The 12568-nt window shown below is 44.7% G+C and overlaps 1 protein-coding gene across 1 annotated transcript; it reads left to right on the top strand.

Annotated features, from left to right (window-relative positions):
* Window positions 1–4408: 4408 nt before the first annotated feature.
* Window positions 4409–5963, top strand: CH25H (cholesterol 25-hydroxylase; the record flags this gene model as incomplete). The annotated part of the gene is made up of 1 exon (XM_082674089.1): window positions 4409–5963. One exon carries the CDS (start codon window positions 4409–4411, stop codon window positions 5219–5221), a length of 813 nt encoding a protein of 270 aa, XP_082530215.1. The 3' UTR covers window positions 5222–5963.
* Between the last annotated feature and the right edge of the window lie 6605 nt (window positions 5964–12568).

Here is a 12568-nt window from a genome sequence, read left to right as displayed (position 1 = left end):
TGACACAGATGGATCAAAATATAAAGAGAACACTTTTAAAACCAAGTATGTCTCAGCATCTGTGTCAAATAAGGCCATCAAGGACTCTCTTGGGGGAGCTTATACCCTCCCCCCACCAAGTTCTTCATCAGCATCCCCTACTGTTTTGGTGTTGATAATTATTGTTTTCTGAGTCTCTTGTAAACTGCCCTATAAGTGGAACTTCGATGCCGCACTCCAACACCAAACTCCTCCTGTAGAGGTACCTACCTTGAAATTGACACTGACCAAGTTCTGCTCTCAGTTTGGCTCTTACTTCCTATTGAACCCTAGCTAGTCTTGACTTTTCTGAGACTGAGTCTTCATGTTTACAAGGAGGGATTAGATTTTGATCTTTGAGTTTGCTCCAGCCTCTATGAGTTTTACGTGTTACAGCTGTAAAACGTTAAAACACTTCTCATCTCTGATACCCAGGAATAATCGTTTCGGCTAGACAGATGCCAACACAGTCTCACCTAATTATGGAAAGAAAAAATAATCGTAAAGGCCATGCAAAAAAAAGAAATTGTGTCATTGGTAAAGGGTTTTTCCAACTACATCTTCTATTTTTTTCTTGTGGGGAGGTGGGGGCATTACACGTTGTCTTTTGGTGAGTTGGTACCAAAGAGCTTTGAGATTGTGTTAAACAGGCACAGACCCGATTGGTGTACTCTCAGAAGAGTGATTGGATCTCTGTCAGAAAGACCACGCCAAGATAAAAATACACAGAAGTCGAAACCAACTGGAGAAGCACAAGAAATAGTGTGGCCAAAATCCTAATACCATCACAAGTCAGTAAACACCCCCTTCTATGGAAAACCATCCCAGTAATCCCAGTAAGTAAATAGACTTAAATGATATCAACCAGTGCCCCAGAAAAAATTCCTTTTTAAGCCTCTATTTAAAGCCAATATCTTCTAAAATGAGCATTGAGTTCACAGATATCTTTTGAACCTCATATGATGCTTGACACTGGGGGAAAAAAATCCTAGACGATAGACTCTGTGCCCTAAAAAGACCTATTCATCTAGCAAGCCATTAACTAAATTTTGTGTAAGTTTAAAGTGTTTAAAGGTGCATGTTTGCCAGTGCAGGAAGTGGCATTACTTAAGGCTAAATAGGGCTCAATTTTATTTGGGTCCATTAAGTGGGGTGCTGGTTTTGATCGGTCAAAATGTTGTGCCTACTGTTTCAGCATCCTCTGTGAGAGAGAGTGGACAACTGATGAGATTTTAACTGACCACTTTCCCCGAGACAATTGCATTTGTAGATAGGAGGACACAGACTTCTGTCCTGGGGTGGGGGGTGCTTCATGGGCTGGAAAGGCAGAGAAGCTGGTGGCTATTCTTCAAAGTGCTGCTGCGAGTAAGAGGGGAGAGCCTGGGCCAAGCAGGCAGAAGCTGTGGCTTCAGGTCTTGCTGCTCAGGGTTTTATGGAGCATATTCTAACAGGCTTAGGGATAGAGGATGGAAGAACCAAGTAAGGAAAAGAATGTGATGGTTGAGGCTGGGGTCTCAGAGGAGGCAGTCCTGATAGCAATCTATTAGCTAAATCCAAATTAAGCAAATGAAGCCACCTACTTAAATCTGAGAGATTCCAAAGCATTCAAGCATGAGAGCTGAAGCCAAAGAAAAGAACAGCATGTGCTGAACGGAAATTTGAAGGTTGACTTAATGTCTGTGGAGGGCAAATCTGAGTGACATCGTACTTCTGAGCAGAATTCATTTGGAAGTGTGAGAAAGTGAGCTTTGATGGTCCCTCTGGAGCACTGAGGAGCCCAAGAGTGAAGGCTTAGTAAATGGCATAAGAGACATTCAATAGTGTGGTGTAATTCTCAAACTACTTCTTAAAAATCACCCCCCCACACACACCCCCAAAAAAGTAAAGGAGAGAAAGCCCTCCTCTTCTCTCTGAGTTGCTGCATGAGTTATACAAAATTCAAAGGTAGGGTGATGTCTGCCAGGAATGGGAAAGAAGAAGTGCCTGGGTTGTCCTAAAGGTGAACTGCAAACAGCAGTGGAGGAGGGGGAAGATTGAAGAGGAGCCTAGAAAGGACAGGCTGTCTAACTGGGAGAAACCCCCCCAGCAGGGAAGCCAAGGGCCTGCATGGTACCTGTCTCTGCTACCATCCAGATATCCAAGCAACATTAGAAAATTCACCCCCTTTCCTTTTTCGCATTGGCTGTCAAGAAGCTCAAAGCTGCTTCTGAACATTTATCTGATCAAGACACAAGCAGAATATCGTAATATTCTTATGGCCAACTGAGTTAAAAAAAAATAAAAAAGACTGCAGTAGGGCCAGAGGCTGGGGGTTCCAGAGAATGGGCATCTAAGGAATATCCATATTCCATTAGTGGCAGTTCAAGGAGGTTCTGAATTATGAATTGACCTATTATAGGGGTGTGTGTGTGTATACATACACATAAAACATCCCATATATATCATATATTAATATATATGTTATGAATTGGACTATTACACATCATCTATTTTAGGCCCATGTATTGGTCTATATTTTTGTTGTACTTATTTCCTCATAGTACATGGCTTTTTATCTTTTATTTCTCTTTACATAACTTTATTTGATGTTAAATGAAAACTTCCTCAATTATTCTTTAGGTAAAATGTGGAGTATACATTTAAAATAATATGTCTCATTCTGTAACTCTGTTCCAGGCACTATACTTTTCCTTTTGTAAGGCCATGGCAATAATCATCTTGGCCGTGTGGCAAACCCTGCTCTTCTAAGGACTGGATGAAATCACTTCAAGTAAAACACTTAGTTAATGCCTGGCAGACGTTACATAGTAACTTTAACATTATTGTTATTGTTTTCTCATTTAATGCTTGCAGTAGCCTCATGCGGCGGCTACTATTGTTATTTCCCTTTGGAAAGGAAGGGGTGATAAGAATACGCAAAGCTTCATGGAGAGAGGCGCTGGCCCCATCCTCATTGTCTGTGAGGCAAGAAGAGGCAAAGCTAGGGTTGGGAGCGATCCCTGGCTTCGAAGTTTCCGTCCCAAACTTCTATCCTCTAGGCGCCCCTTGTGTCTGGCCCCCGGGTCAAACGCGGAGGTTGCTTTTCGTGCAAGTTCTGGGGTCACCCCCTGCCCCCGACCCAGCACAGCTCTCTTAGTACCGACTTCCTCAGGCTCAGTCCAGGCCAGTCGACTCCAGCTGATGGTGGAGAAACGCAGAGGTGAGCGTGGCCTCGCCGGTGGGCTCTCTGAGCCTGGGATGGTTTGGGGGAATAGGCGTCAAGGACGTGGGGCAAGTTGGCTTCGCGAAGCCAGCAAGGGAAAGGTAGGGAGGGCGTGACATCATCTGTTCAATCAACAGCCTCCCCTGAGGCTTCCAGAATGCAAAAATACTCCCTTGATTCTCAAAGTGGGTGGTTTACTGATTTCACTGCTTCCACCCCAAATTGAGATGCAGCGGCTTTTAGCCAGATCTGGGCAGGCTCTGGATGTTAAATCCAGCCCTTGACTTACTTTTTTCTCTTTTTTTGTAAAGTGAAGGATAACAGTCGCGGTCCCCTCTCATCCCTCCGTGCCTCCAGGTTCCCGTCGCTGGTCTGGGCGACCCCGGCGCGCCGCGAAGGGACGACCCGCCCGCCAGGTTTGGGGGCTCCTCCGGGGGAGTCTGCGTGAGGTGGGATCTGGAGCAGTCCGCGAGCTGGCGGGCATAGCTCCTCACCGGAGACACTGAAACTGGAGGAGGTTCCCGTCCCGCCAATCTGATTTCCTGCGCTGCTCGCCGCCGCGCGCCGCTCAAGACCCGCGGTTAACTGCAAAAGGGTAGTTTGCTGATCACTGCTGGTTAGATCAATACGGCGAGAGCAGAAAGAAAAGATCCGAAATATGAAAGGTACGTGGCTTTTAAAATTTTTTGTTTTTTAATGCAGTTACACTTGTATCTTTATTAAAACACATAGATGCAATTTTACGTATGCATGAAAAAACACAAGTAATTCTGCACTGGTTGCAAAGGAGCTCTTTCCGGTGATGATGGAAATATTCTTCATCTTGTTTGGGAATGGTGATGATCCATGAATTGAGTTGTCAGAACTCGTAGAAACTCTACACTGAAGATCTGTGCATGGTATCGTGTGTAAATTGTACGTCAATTAGAAAATCAGAACGTAATCTTGCATGCGTAGAAAGTACTGCGTGCCGTTGCGTAACTGCATACATGAATGCCGATTAAATGCAGCTGTAGATGAGTATTTATAGCAACTAAGCACAACTCTGTTGGATTATTTAATTATGCAAGCTCCCCGAAGCCGGGAAGGGGAGAAAAACGGCGGCTGACATCACTCGGGGCGGGGCCGAAAGCCCTAAGAAAAGTCGGTAGGACCCGAGCGGCAGCCGCAGCCAGACACCAGCTCATCATGAGCAGCCGCAACGGCTCCGAGCTCCACGTCCTCTGCAGCTCCGGCCAGCTGTTCTTGCAGCCCCTCTGGGACCGCCTCAGGACCTGGGAGGCCCTCATCCAGTCGCCCTTCTTCCCCGTCTTCTTCTCCATCACCACCTACGTGGGCTTCTGCCTGCCCTTCGTGGTGCTGGACGTCCTGTGCCCCTGGGTGCCCGCGCTACGGCGCTACAAGATCCACCCGGACTTCTCGCCGTCGGCTTGGCAGCAGCTGCCCTGTCTGGGGCAGACGCTCTACCAGCACGTGGTGTTCGTGTTCCCCATGACACTGCTGCACTGGGCGGCCAGCCCAGCCCTCCTGCCCCCCGAAGCCCCCGAGCTGCTCCAGCTGGTCCGCCACGTCGTGCTCTGCCTGCTGCTCTTCGACACCGAGTTCTTCGTGTGGCACGTGCTGCACCACAAGGTGCCCTGGCTGTACCGGACCTTCCACAAGATGCACCACCAGAACTCGGCCCCGTTCGCGCTGGCCACGCAATACATGAGCGTCGGGGAGCTGTTATCCTTGGGTTTCTTTGACATGATGAACGTCTTGCTGCTCCAGTGCCACCCGCTCACTGTCCTGACCTTCCACGTGGTCAACATCTGGCTGTCGGTGGAGGACCACTCGGGCTACGACTTCCCCTGGTCCACGCACAAACTGGTACCTTTCGGGTGGTATGGGGGCGTGGAACACCACGACCTGCATCACTCCCAGTTTACCTGCAACTTCGCCCCTTACTTCACACACTGGGACAAAATACTGGGAACTCTGCGGTCTGCTCGCGCCAAGTGACATGCAGGCACCCCTCCCGGCGTAGTAGTGTGTGCTGTGGTGAGGGGTGGGTGTACCTCAGACGTTGTGCATTTCACCCTTGAATCGGGAGAGACGCCCTTGAGGTTGCTTTTTTGTTTTATTTGCTGGAAACTTACAGAGAAAATCTGATGTATTTTTCACAATCTAGTAATTTATGTAATGTTTGTATATCAACAATTATATTCTTGATGTGGAATTTCAGCTCACTTCAATAGCCTTGATATCTGGGTACAAAGTATCCAAAATCACTGGCGTATTTAAATAATCTCTGAAAGGGTTTGTTTGAAGAACAAGGAGTTTTACTCTGTTTGAAGGTGTCCTAGAACTAGGCTAAAATATATATTTTTATGGAGAATCTGATCTGTGACTCTGTAAACAATGAAACATGTTCCTGCTGGACAGTGACTAAGATTATTGTGCCTTTTTTCTTTGTTTTCATAGAGCTGTATATTTATATCGAAGGAAACGTTATTTATGTTTGAAAAAAAGTTAAAAAAGGACATAAACCAAACAAGTACTGGCTTCTGGCATTTTCACTGGCATTTTGACTGATAGAAACTGGAATGAGAACAGGGAGCTGGGATGGCAGGTGCTCTTCAGAGTCTGCGTCAGCCCAGCTGTGGAAAGAGGAATCTGGTGGTGGCAGGTTTGGGGGAGGGGAAGCTTGTAGGAAAGGAGGTCAGAGAAGGGATCTGTTTGTTGGTTTGGGTCTAGAGATTTCACAGAGGGAAAAACACTGTTGTTCTGGATGTGTTTTAGTTGATTTCTGTGTAACAGAAAACTGATAAAACTTACTCTGTAAAGTTTTACAGAGAGATTAACACTGGGCCACCATTGCATTATTTGGGGGGGAAAGGGCGGTGTTGGGGGATGAGTAGAATTAGTGAAGTGCCTTGCTTTGCAAAACGGGTAAGTCAAGTGTGTGCTTTAAAGGGGCTGATAGGTAGGGGAGGGATTATGAGTGAGCCCCCCCCTTTTCATAAAGCCATCTAATACAAATGACCATCACACATTGTCTCTACAATCTGAGATTTTTGTATGTTCACTTTTCTTTATGAAGACTTACATGCAAACTGCATACTCGTTTCTCAAAGAAAGAAAAAAGTGAAATTTGGCCCTAGATCCCTAGTTCCTCACTTGCAAAAGGAGATTGATTGTGTCCCAGATGTTCTCATAGATTACTTGTGACAGTAAATGTGCCTATAACTGACTGCACACCTGTCACCCATCATGTACCCCATTCTGCTGCTGCATAATTGTTTTAATTTTATCTTTGGAACACCGTTTAGATAGATAGGGTAAAGGTAAAAAATCAAGACACTTTAGACAGAAGATCTAAAGAGAGGCAGCTTTGCATGGAATTCTAGGCTCATAATATATGCACCAAACTATCTTGTTTAAAGATGAAAAAAATCCATCTAAAGACTTGATATCCATACTCTGCCAAATGAACCTCCCTAGAAATATGTTGCAGTGCTCCAAACCTTTGCAAGATGCAATCAGAGTGCCTGGCTGCCCCTCTGATTTTCTCACATTCCCTCCCAATGGGCGTGCCCTCTTGGCTTCTGCTGAAGTCACCTCCTCCTCTGTCCGCAGCAGGACCATGCTGGGACTTAAAGATTATATCAAGAATAAAAAGTGAAATTCGCAAGCGCAGGTAGTGAGGGGAAAATGCCTCACTGGAGGTAGTGTGTTATTATCATGAGCCAAACGGTGAGCAGAGAAAGAAAAGGGGGATGAACAGGCTGGGGTAGAATATATACTATTAGTTGCTTTGAGCAGCTTTAGGCATGCAAAAGCAGTCTGCAAATCTTGGATAATGACAATTTGTTACAGCTCCCTCCCAGAGAATTTTTGAAATGGGTCATAATGCCTCACTGTGTAAGGGAATTTCCCATTTAGGACAAATTGTACACGTGGAAATTACTTGGGTTCAGAACACTTTCTCAGAATTGGATGTCTTAGCAGTTTCTGATACCTTGGGGGGTGGAACTAGGGGGGTGAAGAGGATGAGCAATTTCTTGGATAGTTTTGAGAGAAGAAGAACAATGATAATAACGAAATAATGCACATTTGCATGAATTTTCTCACATTGTTTCACTTGTTCCTTACACTCTAAGGGATGTAGAATAGTTATTATTTTTTAAATTTTAATTATTATTATAATTAAAATAATATAAAAATAATATATTTTAATATAATGTATATAATAATATAATATAAAAAATATATATAATAATATAATATAAAAAATAATTATCATTATTTTTTCATGATATGGATGGAGACTTGGTATCTGCACCGGTCAAGTGACTTGCTCCAGATGATAAAGTACTAGGATTTGGAGCTGGTTCTTGAACTTAGGTCTTGTAGTGTATACTGTACCTGTCTTTGGGTGGCGCTTATGGTAATCTTCACAACTGCCAGTGAGCTACAAACCCTGCAACACCAACAAATGGCCTCCCTCTGCTATTCCTCCCCTGTCAAACACAGCGTCCGCCATGAATTCAAAGCCTCTGCTTGGCAGGGGAGAAAGCCAGATTAATCTCAGCAGGGCTTGGGAAAGCATGAAGCAGGTCAGAGGCTCTGTTTTCTGTACCCTCGTTGCACATCAGGGAAGAGTACACATGCTGAAGCCAGATTGCCCCGGGAGGGGTGTGGGGGGAAACTTGACTTGGGACTTAACAAACTGAGTGACTCTGGACAAGTTACTTAACCTCTCTGTGCTTGGCTTCCTCATCTGTAAAATGTAGTTAATTATAGAACCTACCTCCTAGAGCTGTTGTGAGAGATTTTGAGCTACTCTGTGTGAGTGCTAGGTGGGTTGGAGGTCTGGACTGTATTTGTGTTTGCTACAAATGATGCTTCACGATGTGAGCTCCAGGACTGTACCAGGATCGTAATCTTCTGTCCACACAGATGTTTGAGCTCTCCTGTCTACAGGGAACCAAAAAAAGTGTTGGAAAGAGCCAGAGGTCTGTGTTTGTCTGATTCTGTTTCCTCACCTCTGAGTCATCCCACTCCCACCTCTTCCTGAGACTTTCACTCCCTATTCACTGCTATCTTCCTAATGATCAAATCCAACGATTTCCCACCCTTGATTTTCCATTTCCTTGGCTTTTTTTTTTTTTTTTTTTTTGCAGTACGCGGGCCTCTCACTGTTGTGGCCTCTCCCGTTGCAGAGCACAGGCTCCAGACGCGCAGGCCCAGCGGCCACGGCTCACGGGCCCAGCTTCTCCACAGCATGTGGGATCTTCCCGGACCGGGGCACGAACCCGTGACCCCTGCATCGGCAGGCGGACTCTCAACCACTGCGCCACCAGGGAAGCCCCTTGGCTTTGTTTTTAAGGTATTTGTTTCTGCTCACCAGCCTCTTAGAATGTGGTTCTTGCTTGGTTTTAGTGACGCTTCTCTATGTTGTTTTCCTTCCCAATTCTCCAGCTGTTTCTCCTTCCTTCAGTGGCTGCACGCTCTCCTCAGCAGGGAGGCCAGCCTCAAGGTGCTTCTCATTTTATTAAAAAGTATCTATGTTGTGTGTAATGACGATCCTTCCTACCATCTTCTGGTGCACCCTCTAAATCTCTGCTTGCATTGCATTCCAGTGCACACGTGGGCACTTCTACGTGCACAGGCCATGTGAATGTGTATAAGTGCACGACATATGTATACACACTGTCTATGTACCTACCACGTACAGACTATATGTCCACACACTGTTATACGGACACAGACATGCATTTGCCCAGTATATGTGTATGTGAACATACACAGTATATGTATGAACACTATATATGTACAAACATACTTTATACACCCTATACATGTATATATGTACCCATAATATATATACACTATATATATACATGTTCAAACGTGACATATATGTGTACATATATAGAGACATTATATACGTACATCTACCATATATTATATATGTGTATGTAATATGCATATGTATATGTATATATACAGATATATGTGTATATGTATATATATACATATGTATATTCACGTATATGTGTATATATACGGATATGTATATATATATATATATATATACACTCCTCTCTCTAACTACACACACACACTGCTATTTCGGTCTTGTTTAACATTCATCTGTGCCCCTAGTACTATGCCTCGTTCTTGATAAATACTGGTTCAGTGTTGTGTGAATCCTGGAAGCAGTAGAAACACAGATTTGCCATTAATCATGTTTTTCTTCATTTATTCCATCTTCCATCACTAGTCTATCCTAGCTTCCTAACTAAGGCCATGCCCACAACCCATAATCTCTGTTCTAGAGAAGTTCACAGTCTACTGGGAAGGAGCATCAGGCAAGCAAATGCATCTAATCTAACGTAGTTAGTGCCACACTGGGGGTGTGTTAACAGGTTGTTAAGGGAGCCCAAAGAAAGACAGGTCCTTTGAACACCAGAAATCATGAAAAATTTGTATGCATTCACTGGGCGGGGTAAAGGGCATACCTGGAAGAAGAAACAGCACGTAAATCAGAGAGGGATGAAATAACAGGATATGCCAGAAACATGGTGGGAAGCTCCAAGCACTGGGTGACCAAGGAAGGAACGTCAAGGCATGTTGTCTCACCACTTGACAAGCTATTGAAGCTGCTTCGAACCGCTTGCTCGTTTGCCTATGTCACAGGGATTTGGGAGATGGTGTGGAAAATTGCTTTGAAATGAACATTAGGCCTTGCTATTATTTGTTGATTTATAATGAGGATGAATTGAAAACTGGACTTGTAAATGACATGCTAATAAGCTTAGGTTGTATTCTTTAGGCAATGGTGGGGGACAGGGGTGAGAGTTCCACAGACCTTAAGCAAAGGGGTGATGTGATCAGATCTGATGGAAGAAGATAAGTGGCAGCAGAGAATGGTAGTGGTGATTCCAGTTAGGACCGTTGCAAGTTCTGCCTGGATTCTAATCCTGCCTCCACCATTGATGAACTTTGTGTGTTTGAGCAGATTACTTCATCTAAGGCTCAGATTCTTCATCTGGAAAAACAGGGTGATAATACCTACTTGTAGAATTATGGTGAGGAATAAGGAGGATATTTAGAGAATTTAGCACTCTGCCCCACATAGAGCAAAAACTGTAAATAGTAGCTCTTTTGTTAGAAGTTGTTACAAAAGGGTAATAATTGCAAGTGTGAGATGATAAGCCTGCAGCAAAACAAGCTGAGAGAGAGGTGGAGACTAAGACATAGATTTCTCTTTTAACATAAAAATAACACATGGTCATGGAAAAATTTCAAACCTAGAGAACAGTGTAAGGTAAAAAGTAACAACCATCCCCATTCAATGAATTTACTTCCACCACAGATATAATCAAAGTTAACCCTTTTTAGGATGCCAAACAGAAAGTCAGTCATTCAGTGTCTTTTTCTCTCTTTCTCCCTTTCAGCTGGGATGCATTAAGTGGTTTGCATTGAATGAATGCATTAAAATAAAAGGAAGTTAGTGTGAACAGAAGTTCTCTGGACAAAGGCCCAAGAGCATTTCCTCCTTCTAAATATCTTTTGCTTATTTCTTTTTTCTATTCCTTTTGATCACTACTCAAAACAAGAAGAGAAACTCAAGTTGTCTCTCTTCACAGCGCACAGAACTGCCCGGGGCCAGAGGAAAAGCGAGGTTTTCCTTGCTTCCCCTTCTCACGCCTAGAGCGTTTCTTTGGTGCCTCTTACCGTGACTTTACTTTCTGCCTTCCAGCGAAGCAGTTGCCTTCTCTGCCGGGGAGAGAGGTCTCTGAAAGAAGAGGTCATGTCTTACAGATCTTTGATTCCTTCAAGGATCTTGCACTTGAACAATGCTCAATAAATGTCTCTGGAGGGGAGGCTCCAGGGCTTGGAGGCCGAAGAGCCTGAGGTTGAGCTGCCTGATTTTCTGTTTGGGGAGAAATCATTGAATCATGCTGAACATCAGTTTCTCTCTCTGTGAAATGGGTGGAGGTTGGAGTGATAATAACTGGCATTGCCTACTTCCTCAGGCTGCTGGGATGCCCCAATGAGATAGAGCAGCGAGTGGCTGAGTGGGTGTGGGACGATGTGGACCTTCGGCAGCTGGGGGGCACCAAGCTGCTATGGCTGCCATCTCCCTCCATCTCTGCCACAACCACACTCCTCCATGGATGGAGGGCTTCCTCCATCCAGCCCCTGCCTCTTGCGCTCCATACCTTCTGTTACTTGTATTCCCGTCCTCTGCATGCCCTGGCTCTTGCTGCCCTGCTGAATCTCAGGAGAATATAGGAAGAGAGGCGGGCTTTAGAGGGACCAGGAGTGGAGGAAGCTGGCCCCAGGGTAGCGCAGTTTGCAGAAGTAGCCGGAGCGGTAGTATTTGTGCCGGAGTCAGAAGTCGTGTCAATCTGAGACACGCCAGGAGAGGGCTCTTCTTTCTGTACCAAGGACCGGCTCCAAGCCAGGAGCTGCAGCCTGCTGGATAAGTGGAATTTGGCCGCAAAAGGCTTTTGAAAGAAGAAGCCCCTTGGAGTTGGACAGTAACTGAAAAGAAGTCACCCTTCACTAGGCAGTTTGAGTTCCTTGTCATGAGGTGAAAAGGAAGAGTGACCCACGCTTGGCAGTGGGTTTGATCTGCCTGAGATCCAGCATCGCCTAGGGAGGATAGCTCACATGCTGACACTGTCAAGCTCGGAGATTCTACAAATGCTAAGGCTGAGACACCACTGTCCAGTTTCCCTATTTTATGAATAAGGAAACTGAGGCTCAGAGATGGGAAGTAACTTTCCCGGGGTCACACAGCTGGGTTAGAACTCAAAGACCCGTGCTCTTCCTGCTTTTCCCTTCTGCTTCCCTCCCACCCTCTGGGTCCTCAGAGCCACTGGGAGCTGTCTCCTGCTGAGTAGCAGAAATGCAGTTAGGGGACACTGCTTAGGAATTGTTGTGATCCATATTCTTCATTAATCATTTGCATAAACACAACATAAACAGCTCTGCTGATTTGTAGGAACTTGAGTGAAGCATTTATTTCAAATTTTGCTGAGGTCTATTTTGCATACCTTCATGCAGAGCTGGTGTGAACTTTTCTTTCATTCCTGTGAACTCTGAAAATCTTGTTTTAGAAAATGTTTAAGAAAGCCTCCCTGCAATGGACTACAACTCAGCAATAAGCAAAAATGAACTCGATGCATACAACAACAAAGATGAATCTTAAAATAATTATGCTGAGTAAAGGAAGCCAGACCAAAAAAATGTGTACTATATGGTTCCATGTATATAAAATTCCAGGAAATGTAAATGAATTCATATGACAGAAATTCATATGACTGCAGTTGTTTGGGGGAGGAAGAGTGG

Source organism: Grampus griseus, assembly GCF_964374135.1.
Source record: "Grampus griseus genome assembly, chromosome: 16".
Lineage (NCBI taxonomy): Eukaryota > Metazoa > Chordata > Mammalia > Artiodactyla > Delphinidae > Grampus > Grampus griseus.
Note: the sequence above shows the minus strand (reverse complement) of the source record. Positions and strands in the feature narration are given on the sequence as shown.